The following is a 22,022-nucleotide window of genomic DNA, read 5'->3' on the forward strand; positions in this document are numbered from 1 at the left end:
GAACCTACCTCACGTTCCTCTGACTTATCAAACATTTCTATTTGATGCACCGATGTGACTGTCGTCTTCTGAACACAAAGAACAAAATATCAAAAAAGTCGTACATAGAATATGTGATTGAAAAACCGTAGTTATGAAAAAAAAAACATGTTCTTGTAAACCTGAATAATTGCACGATTTGTAATATGCATGTGCTTAACGTTTTTTTTGTTTTGTTTTTTTTTTGAAATCTAGAATTGAAAATTATTAAACATATTCAATAAAGAAGACAGTGCAACTTCCCTTCTACTATTAAACATAAATTTCGGTCAATTTTGATTTTCCTACGTCGTCTCGTAGATTTCAATATTATAGGATTTTAGCATCACTAACGAGTCCTAGATGGACGAAACAGCTGTATGATGTAGCATCACTGACGAGTCCTAGAAGGACGAAACAGCTGTATGATGTAGCATCACTGACGAGTCCTAGAAGGACGAAACAGCTGTATGATGTAGCATCACTGACGAGTCCTAGAAGGACGAAACAGCTGTATGATGTAGCATCACTGACGAGTCCTAGAAGGACGAAACAGCTGTATGATGTAGCATCACTGACGAGTCCTAGATGGACGAAACAGCGGTATGATGTAGCATCGCTGACGAGTCCTAGAACGAAACAACTGTAAGATGTAGCATCACTGACAAGTCCTAGAAGGACGAAACAGCTGTATGATGTAGCATCACTGACGAGTCCTAGAAGGACGAAACAGTTGTATGATGTAGCATCACTGACGAGTCCTAGGAGAATAGAATGTCTGTATGATGAAGTCAAAGTTATTACTGAGTTATTTTGTATCTAATCTTCAATCTATATCGAAATTTGGTATTCAATTACGCGTCATTTAAAATGTATGGAAATATGTATTTATATCGTGTTATGAATAGGTATCTAAAGTTACGACATATAAGGAAAATATGAAAGGAATATGATAAGACAATACGACTGAATTCTCTATTTTCTAGGTATAGGAGACTGTGTCATAGTAACCAATAAATTCTCTCGTAGTTACGCCAGACATTTATGTGGTAAATGACCCTAATAGGCTTCGTTACCTTTCAGACCTATCTAGTATCAAAGGGATTTTGACAAATCCTTATATATACCATATAAGTTTGACCTGTCGAATCTGTCCTTTAATTACATACAAGGATGATAGACGCCCAATATCAGAAGCAATAACTGTTTACTTCGGATACAGCAACGATAATACTATCGTTAGATCTTACACAAATCAATTTAATCCCTTGATGGGATTGTCAGGCTAAATATGTTGTATATTGATGATAAGGTTGATCGTGGTTAAACTTATTTGACATTCTTGTCTTTATGCCTTCGATTACAATACCAGAAGGTGCTATTCTGACACTGTCGCCACTACCAATGTTTTTACAAGCGCATAGCTGTTGTTATTGGCATGTATCCGAAAAAGGCTAAAACTAATACATAACGATTTAATTTTGTAGTCACAGAGCTTTCAATGGTCTAGAAAATTGTATTGTAAACTATAATTCATCTAAGAACTTTTGTCATATTAGTTTAACTTTTGATACGGCAAAGCTGTTCAATTTCGATGATTAATATTTCGCTGTTTCTCGGTACAGGCAACTTAACTGGGATAGAATGTCGCACATGTCTAGATATTGGTATTCATATTTAAGGCATGTAATATGTATTTTCTAAGATTTTGTTTCACTGTGAATTTTTTTCTTGGTATTTAATTCCGCACTGTCTTTAATGACCTCGACTATAGCGAAAAGAAATTTTCCGCGAATATTACCAACTGTTAACTTTATTTAAAGTAAACACATATAAAACATCACAGCACAGATAGCTAACGAATAGGAAACATTGTTTTCGCTTATTGAAACGCATTTTAGTTAAAGCTTTATTAATTTTGATCAACATTTTATTTAAATAAAGACAACACACAGAGAAGCAAATAGAAGTAAGCTAGTATGACACATATTCATATTTATCACCCTGTAATTAACTCCTTATAACATATTTAGGATGAAAAGCTCTTGATAGACTCATTTGTACCTGCATATGTGAAAACTAATTAGATCAGTTTAAACTTGCGTAAATTGTGAAGGTATTTCTTTGTTTTTAATTTGGGTTAAACATATATAATTATGGGTAATTCGATGTTGTACATCACTATACCTGTGGTGGTGTCATATAATTTACTTACTGAGAATCAGTCAGTTTTTAATCGTTTTCAGGTAAATGACAAATAACTTGTCTGAGACAATTTACAGATATGTCAGTTCACGGACAGACGGTTGGCAAAACCAATTACAGATGATGATTGTGTTGAATTACGGGCAGACTGAACATAATTATAATCTATTTATATAATATGTACATCCTGTTTGTCACATGAAACATGGAAATAATTGCGACTGTGTTATCTGAGAAAGCTGATCTCGTATGTTTAAAAGTCTCGGTGATCTGTTGTCACATCATTTCACGGATATGACAATTGCTAATGTAGATTTTCATTGTTAACTTACTGTCGCTTGATAAAAGTTACGAAGTATAAAAAGAACGCAAAAAACGGACGAAAGACAAACCTAATGACCTAACGATAATTATGAAAACTACCTGGCAAGCACCGACGTGTTATGACGCACTGTTGAACTGTTATTTCTCATGAGAGTTTTGTTTTCGTCTTGTTAACTCTTAAAGCACGAATTTTTTGTCAACGAAATAATGGAGATAAAAATTGACATCGACTTAAGCACTAGTAGATTTCCTGAGCAAGATTTATACACGAAATCAAATGACAACGAAAATTTAAAACTACGAAATTTGAGCCCCACGAAAATATATGATCATTCAGTAACATATCTAACGTTCCACGGCCCATTAAATATTTGTATAGTGTAAAAAATGATAGGAACCTTTTTCGAAAACAAGCTTAGAATTATATACAGTAGATCCAAACAATCATTTGAAATTTTTTGTGACAACTCGTATTGAAATTAGTAATTTGACAATGCAAAATGATACAGCGAGATGATCAATATATATGTAATAAATTGGCAAATATATACGAAATTTCATTATCATTATTTCTCTTATATATGTTATGCTACTAATACTGGTGTTGTCAATGAAGTAGAAGACGCATACTCTTCCGGAACACCTGGAGTTATTCTCCTTGTACTTTTTCACGCAGTCTTTTTCTTTAAATCTTATTTTGCCATAGTTTTCTTGAATTTCAGTTAGGATTATGATTGAGTTCACATGTTGTTTTTTTTCATTAACAGGTCATTTTAAGATCCAGTACAACTCGAACTTTTGGTTTCTCTGAACTGTTGATTCACATAACTTCTCCAAAAATCATGTACAAAATGACATTAAAATATTATAAAACAAATCGCCTCTTCTATATACTTTTATTAACGTATTCCTAGTTAGAAAAAAATAAATGTAGGTGGTAAACCTGAGACACAATGATTTTAGTGTTTGGCCATCGATACTTATTATGGTTATAAATTTATTTGAATTAATATCGATCCGAGTGTATCGATTTGCCTTTTTTGGTAATATTTCTAGATAAAGAATCGTACATATTTCCACATCAATATACTAAGTAAATAAACAAAGCGATAATAAAACGATACCTATTTGGAATGTTCATCCAATTTTGATCTCTCTCTCCCTATATATATATATACATGCAAAATCTTTAGTATATATGTACAATATTACCCCCACACCCAATAAAATGACTTTTAGAATTTGTAGTGCACGTAAAAATTGTATATTGAATCGTCCGACAATATCAGAAAGCAATATTCATATGTGTTTTATGAAAGGAGACCAATGACATGTCTAATCAGCTACCTAACCGTATCGATAATAGAATAACTTGTTTACACTGAGAAGTAATCGATACGTCCTGAACGGTACACAATTGTATAGCCTTACATGATAAATATCATTAGGACTTCATTGTCCACCTTGTGGATAAATTGACTCAAATTTACTTTATCATAAAGGCCAGGGTGCTCAAATGTACAGTCTTGTGGATAAATTCACTTTCATATATTCAATTTAACAGCTTTGTAAATAAATGAAGTCCTGAGTATTCCATCAAACAGCCTTGTAGGTAAATGAACCCCTGAGTATTCAATTTAACAGCCTTGTAGATAAATGAATTTCTGTGTATTCCATCAAACAGCCTTGGGGATAGACAATATCCACTGTATTCAAGTGTATAGCCTAACGGATAAAATAGCACAAGATATACATAATTATACAGCTATGTACTCACAGCCTTAAAGGTGAATAAACACACAAATACTTCAATGCTCATCCTTTTATACAGCCCTATATAACAGATACATTGTTTCACAAATACTACAATTCACAATATTTACTAAATGTAGTATTTCGCCTGACTGAACTAACAGAAATTCCGATGGGTTGCCCTTGCTTATGACATAACTCATCTTTGTCAGATTAACCTAAACGTGTTTTGAACCTCTTCGTCAAACCTTCTCTATAATTTACGAGTGATTCTCTGTTCGCTTTAGAAAGAAAATCACATTTGTCAGGTTGTCATATTAACAGATAACATAAATTATTACCTGATTCGATATAATTTTTTATCCACTATAACCGATTTTTATGATTTACATTGGGTGCTTGGCTGATGAAGCAGAAGACACTTACTCTTTCGGAACACTTGGTCGTATCTTTTTTTTTTTCAGGAGTCTCCATATAATGTTCTTTTGCTTATATTTTGCATTAGTTTTATTGAGTTTGGGATTATGTTTACATGTTAATGTTTTCTTGTTGTTTTTAGACGATAAATGACAGTGATATGGTACAAATGCACTCGTATTTTTGTAGTGTATGGCATTTTACAAAAACTTAGTATTTCATCCTCCATAAAATTCTTGTAGTCGCTGTGCCCAAGTTATCATTTTCATGTTCATAGTAAATGTTATCATAATAATACACATTGCCTGAAAAGTATCGCCTCGAAAAGCTTGAAGTCAATAAAAACATTAGAAATGTAGCTTCCAGTTTAAAATAAATAAATAGATAAAAGATGTTTTACAACTATACCGAAAGTCTTCAAATTTACCCCTGACCTCATTTTAGTGCAAATAATCGTATAGTGCGACATTGTTATGGAAATCTTAATCAATATATGCTATAACTTGGTGCAGATATTGTACTGTGATAAACTTGATTGGTGCAAACATTCCACTCCAGTACAAGGCCGTGTTATCATCGATAAACATTTTGTATTATAGTGCACAGTTAAGCCGATCTAAAAGAATTAATCCGCTGAGTTGAACCCAATTTTCTAATCAATTGGCCATGTATTATTTCAAAGCCACGCGACGTGACGTGTTATTTCATATTTACGTGGAATTTAAATCTTTCCCAAGCACGTACGTGTTGTTAGTATTAAACATATGGGTTATCAAACACTTCATACACCTGTTCAAATTACATGTTTCCCATTGTACTAACAGAATCATGGATTCTAACACGCGATTATGATATAGTTCCGCATGCCTATGGTGTTATCGGACAATTGACGTGGAAGGATATGAAAGTTGTACTCAAAAGAAACAAAAGACAGATAACTTATCAAGTTACCCTATTTTAAACCTTTAACGGCATGTGTACTTAAATCTACGCAGTCTGTTGGCCGCAAGGACAGTGACGTCATTCGAGTTCCGGAAAGGTTTTGAGTCATATGTGAACATATTTTCATAATGGTAATTTATACCAAAGGTACAATATTATGTTTTCAGTTTAGTTTTTTTATGATTTTATCTTACATTACACACTGAAAGTTTTCAAAACGTAAACCTATTACACTTGAAGTATTAAAACAGTATGATATCAAATTATTTATGTCAGGAAGTCGGTGGAATTTTCCTTGTCTTTTTGAGTACAATTCGCTTAGATTTTCGTACCAACGAGATAGCACCAATCCCTCTGCTCAGAAAATGCAAATTACAACTGAAATTGATAAACGATCATATAGATATGATATTTCATTTTTTGAGTATTTACACAAGATACTGTTTAAATTTTGTTCTGATACTTTTAATCATATGTACTTTGTTATGCCAAAATAAATATACACTAATGTGTTTACACCTGACTTTGATATCAGTTTCAAAGTTCATTTATGTTAATCGATAAACTTTGTTTGAAAGTTCATTCCTATAGAAAAAAACATGTGTTATTTAGTTTCTTCCTTTGTTGAAATAAATAAATAAATTATGTTTTTGAATATTGTTGCGTTGTATACTGTTGCGCTTATAAATAATAAAACACTTATTTGAAATAAATTCAACAGATGATAGATATGTTACCACCTCATCACGATTTCCTGGAATATTTTAAACATTTTTCTTTTTATTTTACTATGATAACCCGTACACGACTTGTTTTATGTCAACATAACCATGCTTAGAATAGCTCACCTTTCTAACCTACTTATCGGCTGATAACAAACATGTTTCCGTCCCAGCCTGTGGGAGATTTCAAGCATCAGTTTGATCCAGACATATTGATCGACAAAATGCTTGATAATTGAATCGGTCTAACGAAAATCTTAACCAAACATTTCTAACACGTCGGTCGTACTTTGGTATTTATTATTTTGAAATATTCTACCGTGTGTTAAGCAGATGACTCCTTAGTGCTACAACTAAACTTTCCTCACGAGAAAGCGCCCGATTGAAAACTAAAATTGGCAGCGTCGAGTGAAGAGGGATTCCATAGCCTCATAAATCATGTTGATCAGAAGTGCCGCCATTGTTATGTATTTAATGTTTATCTGCGATTCCACCGCGACAAATTGAGATGTGTTAGTAGGTAGCTAAGAAAATTTGAGATAAATGGCTTTGTCGGATCAACGCTTCATTTTCCACCGACTAAAATTAAATAGAATACTACTAAACGATAAGTGATGTCCCAGTTAGCAGTAAGTCGAAGCTATTACGGTAGGCGCTATCTCGTTCTATATGGGGATTAAACAGGACTCGCGATGTCGAATCACTACGGGTGTCCTAATGACACTGTTTCATGGCTACCCATAAGTTTGATCCTTATTTTGACAACAAATCAAATCACGTCGGCAATCGTACTGAAACTCCGATTAATTTGTAAATGATTTACTATGACAGGTCAGGACTTAATGTCAATGAAATAATGTTGAACATCTGTTGTTTTTTTTTATTATTATTATTACAACTATTGTTCCTGAAATAAACAAACCATGAGATGTCAAATTTAAATCACTTTTATTTTATTTTAAAAATGTTTCATCTTTTTATTATTTGCTTCAATGCATAATTTTTTTCATTATTTATATTAAAATGTTTTGTTTTTATTTATCTGTAAATGTTAATCATATGCTGTTTTGGCTTGTTGATTCGTTGTTAGTTACCAGATCCACATTAAGAGAACGTGGCATTTACTGGATGTGACTTACTTGTACACATTTGGTTCCATCAGTGGAGCAAAAGACGCCCTACCCGTTCGAGCCCTTGGTCTTTCTCTGAATTTTAAAGGGTTTTTACTCTTAATATTAGCTCATTTCAAATATTGCTCTTCTATAATATTTGATCTTTCAATATGTTGTTTCCGAAATAACAATATCCTCTTGTTGGTTTTTGTAAGGTACCACCTATTTTTCTTTAAAAGTGCTGACGCGCAGAATTTGTGTAAGGGGAAATTTGATTGTTAAAATTTTACGTTTTTCTATTCACTGCAATTTTTACAATACGATTCCCATGTGAAGCATTAGTCTGAACGTAGACGCCTCTTCGACTGGAGGTTATGGCTAAAGTGAATGCTATGTGGGTGTTTGACAATTAACGAGTACATTTTATGTGTCGCATTATGAATGTTTATAATAATTGCAATCACGGAATGGCTACATGAAATAAGTTTATTGGAGTATTCATCCCCACACGATGCAATATAGCTAATACACAAAGAAACAAACGTAATTCTCGATATATTGTGTTTATTGGTGATGTTAAATTCATGAATCAATTTACTAGTAACGATGTCTAAGTGTTCAATCATCCAAGTCCATTAAAATGATCCCTGTTTCATTAAAAGAACAATGGTAAACCGGAACTGACCTCATTTCACAGGTCACGTGCATCTTTTCTGGATTGATTCCGGATTACCCTCTCGGAGATCAATTGTTAGTTAAGAAATTCAATTTCCGGTATTAGATGTGTTTATACTTAATCTAGCATGGCATATTCATGTTTTTGATACTTTATTCGCTGGAAGTTTTTGTCATCTTTACTCTTAACTGACGCAAGCTTAAAGAGGATTCGTGAAAATATCAACAAAAATCAATTACTTTTATATATAGCCGGTTATTTTTTGCGGGATGATATTTTCACTATTTCGCGGTACAGTAAAGTGACCCCGAAAATTTAGTCCGTGAAATAATGAGACACATGTGTGTAAAATGTCCTTTCACGTCCAGATCGCGAAATATGAATTCGTTGATATATAATTCGATCGCGAAATATTTGACCCGTGGAATTTTTACGGTGTATATGTTTTGAGCAAAGGCCATTACTAAGAAGAATTAAACTGTGGCATACAGACTAATTGTTGCTTGATGTCCAATCAACTCGCGATTCAAAAGTGGATGCTAGTTATAAAGACGCTCAGAAGCCTTAACTTCTTGTTTTCCTCGGCCAGCTCCCACGTAGGCTTCGAACCCGTGACCCCGAGGCAGAAGGCGAGTGATGAAGACGCTCAGAGGCCTTAACCACTTGTTTTCCTCGGCCAGCTCCCACGTAGGCTTCGAACCCGTGACACCGAGGCAGAAGGCTAGTGATGAAGGCGCTCAGAGGCCTTAACAACTTGACCACCGCGACCCCATGCATGGATTATAGGAAATAGAAAAACATGTAAAATTCATTAAATGACGATAGATAAATATATCCAGTTATTTGCTCCAACAACAACTTTAAGCACATATTTGAAAATTGCTGCCGTCCCACGATCCCGTTAGAGTTTTGATTACTGTGCTTATCGAAATGAAACTCTCACGAGGTGTCGACAATTTTCAAAATCGGCCTGAAACTGTAGATATCTATTGATATATGTATCCTGTAACCTGCATACGTGTTTAAGTTATTTTTTTTTATTTCGTCAATGTTTTATTTATAGCTGTAACATTTATTGTTGATTATGGTAAAAGTAGAATACTGACCACCCATGTACGGGTCGCTGTAGTTTCGAGTTTGTACATGTAAATTAGGTATATAAATATTTGCATATAAATTATTAAGTTGGTGAAACATTAGAAGGTAAATAGGCGTTCTAATTGTAGTCTTTATAGTCAATTAGTAAGCTTAATAGATATTACCTAGGATGGGAATTGAACTATAAACCCTGTGTTCTATGTGATGTATATGGAATAAACACTTGAAGAAGACTAATTAGTTCCACAAGGAATCAGTCACTCTTTGATGTAGAACATATATTATTAATTTATATTGTCATCGTAACAGGCATTATCAGTCGTTTCAAAACAAACACACACATATCCTACCTGAAAAAACACAGCAAGTGACTTCCTAGCTAATATTATGAAACACAACGTTTATTAGCTGTAGCTGGTGTGATACAGGGAAGCGTTTTATAACTTAAATGATACAGCCAGTCGTTTCCTATGTGTAGCTGGTTTCTAACTGAAATGATACAGTATTCCACTTTAAAGCTGTCGTGATACATCCAGTTGCTTCCTAGCTGCTGGCGTGATAATCAAATCCTGAAATTATCAGATATATGACAATGACGACATTAACTTAATGATGTGTCTATTGCACCAGTCTATCTGGATTTTGTCATTTATTTCGATCATCGTGAAGTTTCCTTAGTCGCCTTTTAGATTACAACATTCAAGCCCGTAACATTATTGACGAGTCAAAGGAGTAACAGCTGTGTGAAACATTTTAATACATTGTTTGACTCCACTTTTTGTAATTCTGTACCGGTATTAAATGGTGTAATTCAATTGTGTTTCTTTTGTACAATTTTCAGACACGACTATATAATACTTTGATTTTTTTCAGTATTTAGTAGAGATTATCTGATCTGATGAAGTTTGGATTTCAGTCTCTAATGTTCCCACAAAAAAACCTTTTTCAAATAGGCATAATTCAAACTCTGTCATGAAAGGTGATTTAAATTTATAATTTCTACCAACGACAGAAATGAAACGACTACTTAGTCTAAAGCTGGCTTTTATCTAAAGTGCACCCGTGTTTTAATTTACAACAATAAGGAAATGTCCTGCAAAAGAATTCTAGCATAATGTTCAGTGCAGGCTTCGGGCATTTGGTTGCAATTTATTTGTTGCATTTTTTAAAAGAATAGACGTGCAATATTTACATCTTGCATTTTAAGGATCAACCATAACAGTCAATGTTAAGTAACCGAAAACTGTGGCCAAGAAACATTCACATTATTGACCGTTTTCTGAGTAAATCGGTCAATTACTGAAATCATTAATGGCGAGAGAGTGTTTGAAATACAACATCTAATGACGTCACAGACGCGATATCTTGCCACACTAGACATGGCCATAACTCTGTCAACTATTGACAGTGATAGCCAACATTTACACTTCGTGCCGGAAGTCGGGTTTTCAATGCGGATGTAAAATAGCATCATTGCTTTTATCGACTTCAGTTAGACGCTTTATCATTGCAACCCATATTTAACAACTTAATAATCGTCTAAAAGACGCGGACGCTTTAAATCATTCGGACGTATCCTAATAATTCGTCATTAACTACCGTGACTTTTTACAACGCAACCATACTGTGTTTAATTGCATAATGCCCGTTAAAAACGGGACTGCTTCCATTGGTTGTGTTTAAAAATGGCAGGGTAATTTCCGGTTTGTAATGACGTGTCACTTTTATTTTGACTTCCAAAATGATATTCTGTCACGCAACAACTGCTTTTTATGTTAAAGTCAAATTTGTATATCGAAGTGATCACATGTTAATAAATATTGTACACAAGACGGGTTATGCCCGTTTAAACCAAACTGAATATATATGCCATTATCAGCGTGATAATTTGCTATAGAATGAGTTCAATACCTTATTTTCAATTATGTTTTATATTCCTTGTTTGTAATTAGCCCATACAATGTAATTATGAGTTTTTGAGACATCCGTTTCTTTAATGTCTAGAGTAAGTGACGGCCATCCTCAGGACGGAGTAATCATCCAGGGCCATTTAGTCAAACACACAAAGGAAGCTTGATAGATGGACGGTTTTCATTAGATGCATGAAACCTGGTAATAGTGCGTCCTAATGTTTTCTGATACATATTGACCGTTTCAGTTTCAGCAGTAGGTGGAATATTGTCTCATTGTGCATGATAATATGTGATTTGTTTCATATAGCTATCTAATTTGTTACTAGCACAGCAGATGAATTATACACAATGTGTCAGTCGTGTGACCGCAAGAAACTTTATCTAATGTCTTCTTAAAACAATCTTCCTACACCTACAAACGACTCACTTTGAAACATATTTGCTTTTGAACTTAATTTTGAGCGTTATCGCAATCAATCGAGCATACGGGTCTTTCTCAAGACGGGAAATAAAGCAAAGTCCATAAAAAATTCGTTCTTACGGATCTCTGCTTGGCGCATCACCGGTAAGCCCATAGTTAGTATGAATTGACCGATTGGAGTTTCATTCTAACATGTCGAGGCTACCACACTTCAGTTCAAGTACAATATGCCAACGCCCATAGGTAGCATTATTTCCCATAGATATTCTCTTGACATGAAGTGGATATAGATAAAAAAAATCTTACCAATATAAATAAAATATCCACACCAATAGAATGGAGTGTGACTAAAATCTTTTCCTCTAGAGCTGTATTATAACAGTTGGTTGATACTAGAATATGTCGTAGGAAGCATAAAAAATATAAAATGTAACATCCAACACATATTTACGTGCATCAAATTACGTCAATGGTCATTAAGAAGCATTGCAGTGTTGTTGATGTCACATCATTTCTCAGTAAACACGCACTTGATGTTTGTTTTGAAAGCATTCAAAAGTACAAAAATCACTGAATATTGGGTTAAGTGCAGCTTTCCATCTGGTTTTCAACACGGAATTAAACCAATGTGGATTTTCAATAGTTGCCTCATAGGATTCAAATTTTCTAACAATGTCATCATTAACGGGTCTTAGATGTACGAATCAGCTGATTCATTATATTACCCTATATCTGATTAATCAAGGTGTTTTGGCTAGACAATGACGTCTAAGTGGATTGTACAATAGCACATTTTTATAATGTAGAGTCACATATAGCTGTTTCGTCCTACTACGACTCGTCAGTGATGCTAAGGATCTAAATTTTGAAGCCTAGGAGGCGACTAACGTAAATCAAGTTATCAAAAGTAAAGTCAAATCGAGACGGGGAGGTACAGCAGCCTCATAATAAATACATTTCGTAATTTGTATACATCAGATGGCATGCAATGGGTCTCTCGTATTTTCAAAAAATAACATATCAATTTATTATTTTTTTCTCTGACTAGTTTCATTTCTTATATAAGTATATTTTGTTTTGAGTGCCTGAAAATTGGAAGTGTTGAATGATAAACTTTTGACAAGCAATAGCTCATACTAGTATTCAATAACTCAAAGAACCTGTTTTTGTGTCTATGTAGGTGGTGGATATGAGATGGGGAGTGCGAGATGAAGCCACAGATGATCATATGACCACACAGTTATGTATGCAAGAAATTGACAATTGTCAGCGTCTCTCTATAGGTCCAAACTTTGTGGTAAGTAAACCTTTATATTCTGACGTGAAAATATTAATTTTATAGTAGTATCATCGAAACAATTGTATTATAACAGAAAAGGCATCAACGATAGAGAACCTTCTCACAACATCCATAGTTTACGCCATCACAGAGTTCATACGACATCCATTATCTAGTCTACTAAGCAACGTTTTTGTTTCTTAATTGGAACGGCGTCTGACTTGCTTTCATCATATTTGAAGAATATGCTCAGGGTTCTGTAGTTAAATTTGGGTAAAGTCCAGCATCTTCCATTATCTTCCTTTGCATGACTAACAATACTTTCTACTATATAAATTTGTTAATTTCAAAATCAAGATTGACTTCAGATGGCTTTTGCGAGACCATGAACAACATGCCCGTTCATACTTCAAAGCATTTTAATATCAAAACCCAACAGGATATATATCATAAAATACCTGATATTGCGTGTTATTTTGATTCTTAAGCAAACTATACAATCCCAATAATACATTTATTCTATATCATTTAAGTTTGTTCTATTGACAATCTTTCTCTATGGGATTACTAATGTATATCCGTCTGAAGCAATTGATCACTTTAAATCTACCTTCAGTGTCACTGAATACGGATGAATTATATATTGTCTTTGATCTGAAATGATAACGCAACCTTCCGCATCCATTCTTGCCTTTTCTACAGCGCATTAACGCTTGAGTAGGTATACCATATCGGCATTCATCTGGAAACACGTGCATGATATGGTGGGCCTAATTGGTATATACTGTATGCTACGCGAGTGTTCCTAAGGAAAGAGGAAGGATGACAAAAAAGCAATTCCTTTCATCAACAAATATCGTTTCGAAACAGAATCGATGTAATCTCTTCTCGTCTTGTTCTTAACAAGGATTGTCACCCTGGTATATTGCTAACAGCATCTAACCGTAGATAGAGTATCTCTTAAGCGTTAGTAAGTTAAGGTTTCCGGGTTTGAGTACAGATTCATTTTGATACCGTTCCTTCAGAAGGAGTTCGTAATCAGTATAGACCTACAGCGGACACACAAGATTAGCAACTTTTTCTAGAAATTTAGAGTGATATACTGCATATCCAAACAAAGAATAAACCTACATCCCACATCTGTTTCCTTCATCCAGACCTGGCCATGATACTAAGGGCTCGTTGTTTTAAGTCTTAGGAGGTATTGCTATGTTATTTATAAAAACTTTCAAAACCGAACATAAGGCTTTTACGATAGTTAAATGAAATTTCTGAGTAATTCTTTTCCTGCAATATTATGAATAAAAAGGAAATTCTCACTTCTATCTAACTGTTTGTACATTTCATCCAATAAGGATCTTCGCAGAAGACTTTATGATTTATAGTTAATGTTCAAAGCCACCAAAATAGGTCGACGATTTATTACTGCTTTTAATATCCATGCACACTTTTATTACCAACTAAAACTTTACGAAATCAAAGACCATGTCATGAGATTAAAGAGACATGGGTAGTTATAATACAGCTGATCAGTGCGTGTTGATGGTCTGGCCTGCAATATAGCCATGGAAGGTAAATCTGCATGAAGAGTTCTTCTCGTGGTATTGATTAAATGAAGGGGTTACTTCCGCCCACACAAAAGCAATTGAACATGACAACGGTGTTGGCTGAAAGTATCACAAATGGAAATTGTTTGGAAATTACAGAAACACAGATTCAATCAAATGTAGTTATTTGGTAATAAAGGAAAGCCACAAAGAGGTGACGACTGAGTTATCTATCTCAGCGTTAAGTGATTAGGTATGAATAGTCCAAACATTATTTATTGAATCCATGTATTTAATAGGACTTTAAGTAATGGGGTCGGTGTTCTCCTGGTAGTCCTAGTTTGAATGTCATGTGATTGATGTATATGTAAAAGAAGTCAATAGTTAAATCAATGAAAATATCGTTAGAAAATTACTATTAATTAAACGTTCAAGCTGACTAAACTCATTACAAAGCGACTGTGGTAACTCCACGCGGGCTTATGATATAAAATCAATGAGCTTGATAATTTCTATGAACCAGACATTAAGATAAGCCCATACATAGGTGCTAGAAACTTGCCATTTCCATTAGACTCAATTGTAAAATAGATCAACATCCTTTGGTTAGGTATAATAAATAACTTGTCATCTAGCCAATCAATACATAGTATCTACGTGCGGGGAAACATCTTCCGGTTAATGACGTAAGCAGGTATGAATTGGTCAAAGGTGAAATTATCATTCATCTGCAATAAAGGGATTAGACAGAAGCCTGTAATATTACAAAGATGGGACTATAGACTTCAATTTACGCACATGTCAGGGGGAATGTTTCCATTTAATCCTTCATTTGAATAATTATGCATTGTCCGCGACAGAGAGTGCATATATAGACCCAAGTGTTACCATTGAATAGTTCTGTGTTAATGTTAAATCGCCTCTGGGCTGGGTTTAATATTTTGTGTTAAACTTAGATAAAATCGGCATACTGTATTTCAGAGCCACAATATCCATTAACAAATACAAATTTTAATGCATATGATAACAGATTATTTATTACATGTAAAATGAACACATAGGACATACTTTTCATTGAATAAGTGAATAAGACGTATTTCTTTCAGGTATTGTAATGTAATATCTATGTCTATGAAAAAACGAACAAAAATGATGAGGTAGTTAGCTAGCATTTGTTTTTGCTGTTGTACAAAAGCTACAAAAATGAACAGTGCCTTTCTATACGATAGGAGTTTCACTAGCACCGTAATTCAACAATTTTCAAAATTGTAACTTAGACTCGAGTGTTTTAATTATGGATTCTGTTTATAAACGTTCAAATCAAATACCAATATATCAGCTTTTTTGCTGTTTTCGTTTTTTAATGAATACATCTTTCTCCTTGTGCCATTTTCATAGAAAATATTCTCTTTGTATTTTATTTGCATGGCACTAGATAGAGTGTTATCATATAGTGATTTCAATTCCGATAACTTTAATTGAATATGATTAGGTTAGTTACACTTGACGGTATTTAAGAATATCTGGCCCTAGCTCCATTTAAGTAGTTGTTTATAATGCAAATATATCATTCGTTTCTATTCATGAATATGTGTATTAATTGTGGAAGGGATGTAGCCCAAGAATATAGAAAATATCTTGTAGTATTTCCTGCTAATCACAATAGTAGAGAAACAAACGACTGTGTTATGAAAACGATGTGCTATAGCAACGCATCATCCTCACAATAATGAAATCAATGGTTGTTGACAGTTAATGGTACTGTACATCATGCATTACTAATTTTTCATCATGTAGACAAAGAAATATCTATTTACGTTTTTACTAATTCTATTGCGAGCAGAATCAATAATTCAGGGGTCAATCATTCGTGGTTGATATTCCATTCATTACATCGTAGAGTTTACAGTGAGATTGGAATACTGTTTTTGTTAAGCTGTCAAATTGCAATGGAATTGGAACATACCATTATTCAAAACGCAGTCCTATTAAATTAAATAAATTATGGAAGTTTCGTGGTCTAATTTAAACACCCATATTTATAGCCATATATATAACTTCATTCTTTATCATTTGTTCTATGAGTTTATGACTGTTATTCACCTCATTCGGATATCTAGTGGTGACTAACTTTATGACATTATCTATAAAAATGATCATCACCATATTTCATTTTTTCCCAAATGAAATCCTTTGATAATGAATGGCAACAAGTATATATCATTATTTCATAGACAAACTAAGTTGTGGTAATTGTAAAACGTCGCAAATGTTGACTGAAGACAAAGTAAAACCCTCTTACACTTAAAGTTCTGATAGGAAAAAAAAGGTTCTCCACTTATAATCTTATATGCATAAGTTTTAAAGAATAACGCGACTATTTTTATGTCAGTTCTAACAAACCTCTTACAAGGTTCATTTAAGGAGAAATAAAAATAAATAAATAAATAAAGGAGTCTCATAATTAAATCTGGTATTTATTTGAATTGAATGTTTTATTCAATGATCCCTTTCGCTACATGATCAAAATTGTGTCAAATTAATTTGGGATATTTCCATGCCATTCTTGTTTCATATATCTTCATATAAAATATCCACGTTTTGTAGCTGTTATTTTGTGTTATCACACATACCTTTAATGTTAACAACAAATGAAAACGATGATATTCAGTGAAAAACGCTATTAAGTGTCTGGAAAAATATTGAACTGTACATTAAATTCACTAATTTCATGGTCACTTTTTGGGCATTTGAAACAAACATTGATATATTTTGAAATAATCATCAGCAAATTTATTCATTTTGGCCTTACATGTTTACTGTACAGCAGTTACTGGTTAGTAAAGTAGACGTGATATGATAATTGGTGCATATTCTAATACCGTTGTGAGTGGCGTCGAACCTGCCATGTCAGGGAGATATTAGATTGGGATCAGCATTGCCAATCAATCATAACTAATATGAAGATATAAATACTGGAATAGTTAGAGTCAGAGGAAGCACCGAGTAACCCCGACTTTAATTGGTATCAAATATTCCATCATTGTCTTTTCGTGATCCATGCCCTCAAGTCAGAAGTTTGGTTTAGTCGGTTAATGTCTTCGTAAGGTCAGATAGGGCAGTAGACACTTTAACTGTAACTTATCAATGCCATTGTCTTTAATCAAATGTGAAATGGTGATATGTCTTAATTTCGAAAGATTTTATGCACAGATAATGCTATCATGTCAAATAAAATGGCCCGTTATTTAATGACCTTAAGTTTTGTAATGTCAAGGCAGTAATTTTTGGGCAATTATGTTTTTCATCATTTTGAGAATGGATTCTGTTTTTCGGCATTTTGAGAACAGAAAAAAAAATCCAAAAACAACACTTAAGAAACAAAATAAAATAAATAATTGACGGAGTTCATGATTTAGATCTTCGAATCTATAACTTAATTCATTATAAGCTCTTCAATGTATTCGTTGGAATCGATATACTTATATATATCATTACAACTCTTCCATTTAAAATAGTTGGCCAATATGTATTCGGTATTGACAATTTCAGTATACAACCTTTCACAAACGAAAAAAAGTAATCCTTTATTTTTGCTTAAGAAATTTAGAAATGTTCTCCTTTATTCATAACTCACCGTTTAATCAATTTCGTTTTGGAATAGTGATTTTATGGGGGAATATCAGTATTCTTTTATTTTCTGTTACAGGTTTTTCTCGGACAGAAGTACGGATATCGTCCCCTACCAACATTCATCGTAGCAACTGAGTTCGAAATGATCCGTGAGTGCGTCAAGTCTGTGAAGGACGAAATCGAGGTCCTTGATAAGTGGTATATGAAAGACGAAAACACGGTACCAGCTGTGTATGTCCTGCAGCCTATTAGCTCCATACTCACCAACTTTAACAACAAGGTATGATAGTTTCGTCCTTTTCCCATTAAAGAGAAAATAAAATGTGCGATTTGATTAAACTAGTACAAGGCGAAAATTAACAAGTTCATGCGAAAATTTGTTCGCCAGAGGTTCCTAACATTTGCTCTGTTCTGCTGTGGATGTATCTGCAGTAAAACGGTTTCGTGACGCATTTCTTGTCGCAGAGATCTGCAAATGGATTTTTCAACGTAATTGTAACACACTATTGTTGAACCATAGAATGTGAACATCAGATTGTATAATTGGTTCACCTCCCTTGTTAGATATGCATGCAATCAAAGATAACTGACCTGAAAACCCGTCAATAAAATAGATAGAAACAACAGTCAAAACAGGTATACAGAATAATTTCTGCTCTAGTTGTGGTAAAACCGTGTTCATCTACCATATTCTTCAAAGTTACTGGGGATAAACTATCCCATTCATGTGCATTTAATTTATTAGGCACTGCGAGGTAGGAATGATTATCGATTAACTTGGTGATGCACCAGTTAATGAAATTGTCGCGTTGTATGATATACAACTATGTTTGGACACGTCAGTGTAACGTTTACATAATGTGTATTGAACCAAACAGGAGCTCTTTTGCTATGTAGGTTGAAAGTGACGTCCTTAAAATATGTCCATGACGTGAATCTTGTTTACACTCGATGAAACAGTCTATTCGAAATCAATTAGATTTAAAAACTTCATAATAAGTTTGCTATTCATCATCGAGGGTAAAAAGTAATCATGGGTCATATTTTCTATAAAGCGGACTAACCCCTCCTCTCTTCACACTTTTTGTATTTATTGGTAATATTTTGAGACTTGAACATGCTTGACATATTTTTTTTTCTGTTTGATGAGGTTATACCTGAAAGTGTATTTATGCAAATAAATTTACTGTCTTTCATTATTTTGATGTGTGGTATGATGCTTCCAATCCATGGCACTTGGTGTTTCTTTGGAAGCTGATGAACTAACCAGTCCATATTGTCGCAGTTATGTCCTTGGGCAAAATGCCTTACTGTGACAGCACTGAATAACATGCGACGTGCCTCATATTTGTTGAAAACGACCCTGGCTGTTCATTTAATATAATTTTTGGAAACTTTCAGATCATGCATGTTTTTTTTTAATTTCTTATTTTAATACATTTTTTTTATATACAGGATCTTAGAATCTCATTTAACTACCAGAAAAAACCTTTCATTTCGTTTTGATGACTTAAACAAGTACAGTTTTCTATTGAAGTATTGACGTACATTACTTACACATTTTAATGACAAGTTTCTTGATTAAAACCTGAAGTCAAAATTTATCTTTGATGTCGGTATAGATTCGAACGGTTAATGGTTTATAATTAACACAGCTATGGTTAAATAAAGGAAAAAATCCTTTAATATTTTACTTGTTTCAAAGAATACCATAATCGATGGGACATGATCGGTTGGCAACGGTGTGTTTGTTTCTGGTCAGTAACTGAAAGTGATTAGACCAGCTTTTAGTTGGTAATGGCATAATCAATTGTAATAGTATAGTTCGATATTATTTAAAACCTTTAAAATTAAATATTTTATAAAATTGTGTTCAAATGTGTGATGTTATATGATATGGAATACAACTGTTGTCAGTCGACGGTACATTGACACAAAGTGTTGGTCAAGACGACAAGGATATTTTTTGTCATTTATTTAAACATTTACGTCATGCATATTAAAAAAGCAACCGGTGTCTATTCATACCGCGCTGTATTGATAAAATACATCTCTAATAGATATACAGACACGCATTTGCGTCATAGATTCTAATTTGAGAAATGTCAATAACTTGTTCAATCATTTAATGATGTATACATGTACCTGTTTTTTTTCGTTTATTTGAGTGAAAATGAAAAGCGACAGACAGTCGCTGTAATCAGTTAATTGCTAGAATAAAGATATTTCCTTTTTTTCGTCTTTGTAGATCAAATGTCATCATTTACAATATGCGTCAGGAGGTAATTACAAAGATCTTTATCTGTATGTGTAATTATTTTCACTATGTAAATGATTAGTTAGATTATCTCGCGTGCAATAGCGACACACGCGGTCATGAATTTCAGTCTCAAATAGTAGTATGATAAACTCTAAAACGATAACATACTATTTAAGTTATACCATCTCATATCTCAATACAGATAACACCCATATATAATTCACAAAGACATCGCTAAGTTAAGTGCACGCTAAACATTATGGGAGATACTTAGTAGATACATAATTATAGTCCACACTATATAAAAACATTTGGCTTAAAACTTCGTGCCATATTATTTTTATTATCTAACATATAAGGATTGATTATTAATTTCATTTCCAAAGTTGATGTATAAATATACGCATCTTTTCCACTAGCAAATTAGTTGACCTGGTGATTCAGTACGTTGGAAGATGCTATTCTTTGAGGTTTGCCTTTCATTCTAAATTTTCTTACCAATACTCGCATTTGTTCATAGTCATCTATTTTATATCCCCGGAGATACTTCAGTATCCAGAAAATATCATTAGATTAACTACTGCAAAGAATTATAACCTTTTTGTAATTTTGTGGATATATTTTTTTTTCAGAGACATCAGCGGCTGCAGGAACTTGATCAAAACACATGGTGGGAAACATTTCTTAAGCTACAAAGGATAATGAGGAAGGCCGCTCAAGTACTTTTCATCACAAAAAAGCTTGACCGAGAACAGATGCACAACTACTTCATGTCAGGTACATTATCATCATAAGAAAATGTTGCAAATTAGTTTACTCTTTTTATACATCTTAAATCGTTTATATTAATTTCGCAGTTTTGAAGTTAGCAAGTAGTGTACATAGTAATGGACTTGTTCTATTCGATTCTTTTTATTTTCTAATTACATTGTGAGTAGTACAATGGTAGCTTAGCAGGTTGGTATCATTTACATTTTCTTGAAACCTAATCATTTCCTCAGTACTGCCATGCAAACATTTGATCGCATCAAATTATGCTCTACGTAAAATGGTATCATAAACTGTATGTTATTTCGTAATTTTGAGGTGAAATATTATTGAATGTAGTTTCTCATAATATCGCTTTATCTTACAGTAACTGAGAGGGAAGTTGAACGTGGTATCCTGAAAGCCAATAATGTACAAGACCATTGTCTTGCATACGTCAGAGAAATCGCCAATATCAACCCAACAATGTACCGTTTTGCCTACAAATTCGTAGACTTTGCTGCCCGAAACATAGATGGGGAGGCTCAAAAGCTTCTTCAAGTACTTCGTGATGAAAAATTAACAAAGAAAATGCCAGAAAGTAATTTAGTTCGTTTCAAAGTAGAATGGGGACGAGAAGGAATTGACAAAGATACGCACAAGGAATACTTAGAAAACTTTACGAATCACTTTCATACCTCCATTGCCATGCTGGTGGACAATGCTATGGCAAAGCATGAACGATTGTCTAGTGATCCTGTGTTTACAGAGGCACTACAACACCTTCACGCGTGCACAAAGTATTGTAAAGTGTTTCAAGGACGCGAAGATATTGTGAAGAAGATAGAAGAACACATTGTCGGTCCTTCAAATAGGCCGTTTGTTCTACATGGAGAAAGTGGATGCGGAAAGACTTCTTTGACTGCCAAAGGTGCAAGCCAGGTAAACAATTATTC

At 33.6% G+C, this 22,022-nt stretch overlaps 1 protein-coding gene across 1 annotated transcript in view; it reads left to right on the forward strand.

Annotated features, from left to right (window-relative positions):
- The window catches only part of LOC132545458 (NACHT and WD repeat domain-containing protein 2-like), a 40,497-nt gene that overhangs the window by 14,376 nt on the left and 4,099 nt on the right, over positions 1-22,022 (forward strand). Inside the window, exons 3-6 of the mRNA XM_060209141.1 lie at positions 12,781-12,897; positions 18,136-18,339; positions 20,952-21,096; positions 21,455-22,008. Coding sequence (XP_060065124.1) covers positions 12,781-12,897; positions 18,136-18,339; positions 20,952-21,096; positions 21,455-22,008 — 1,020 coding nt within the window. The remainder of the gene's footprint in view (positions 1-12,780; positions 12,898-18,135; positions 18,340-20,951; positions 21,097-21,454; positions 22,009-22,022) is intronic.

The sequence above is a fragment of the Ylistrum balloti genome, unplaced genomic scaffold, assembly GCF_031769215.1.
Source record: "Ylistrum balloti isolate Yb309-2 unplaced genomic scaffold, AGI_CSIRO_Ybal_v1 Utg369848, whole genome shotgun sequence".
Lineage (NCBI taxonomy): Eukaryota > Metazoa > Mollusca > Bivalvia > Pectinida > Pectinidae > Ylistrum > Ylistrum balloti.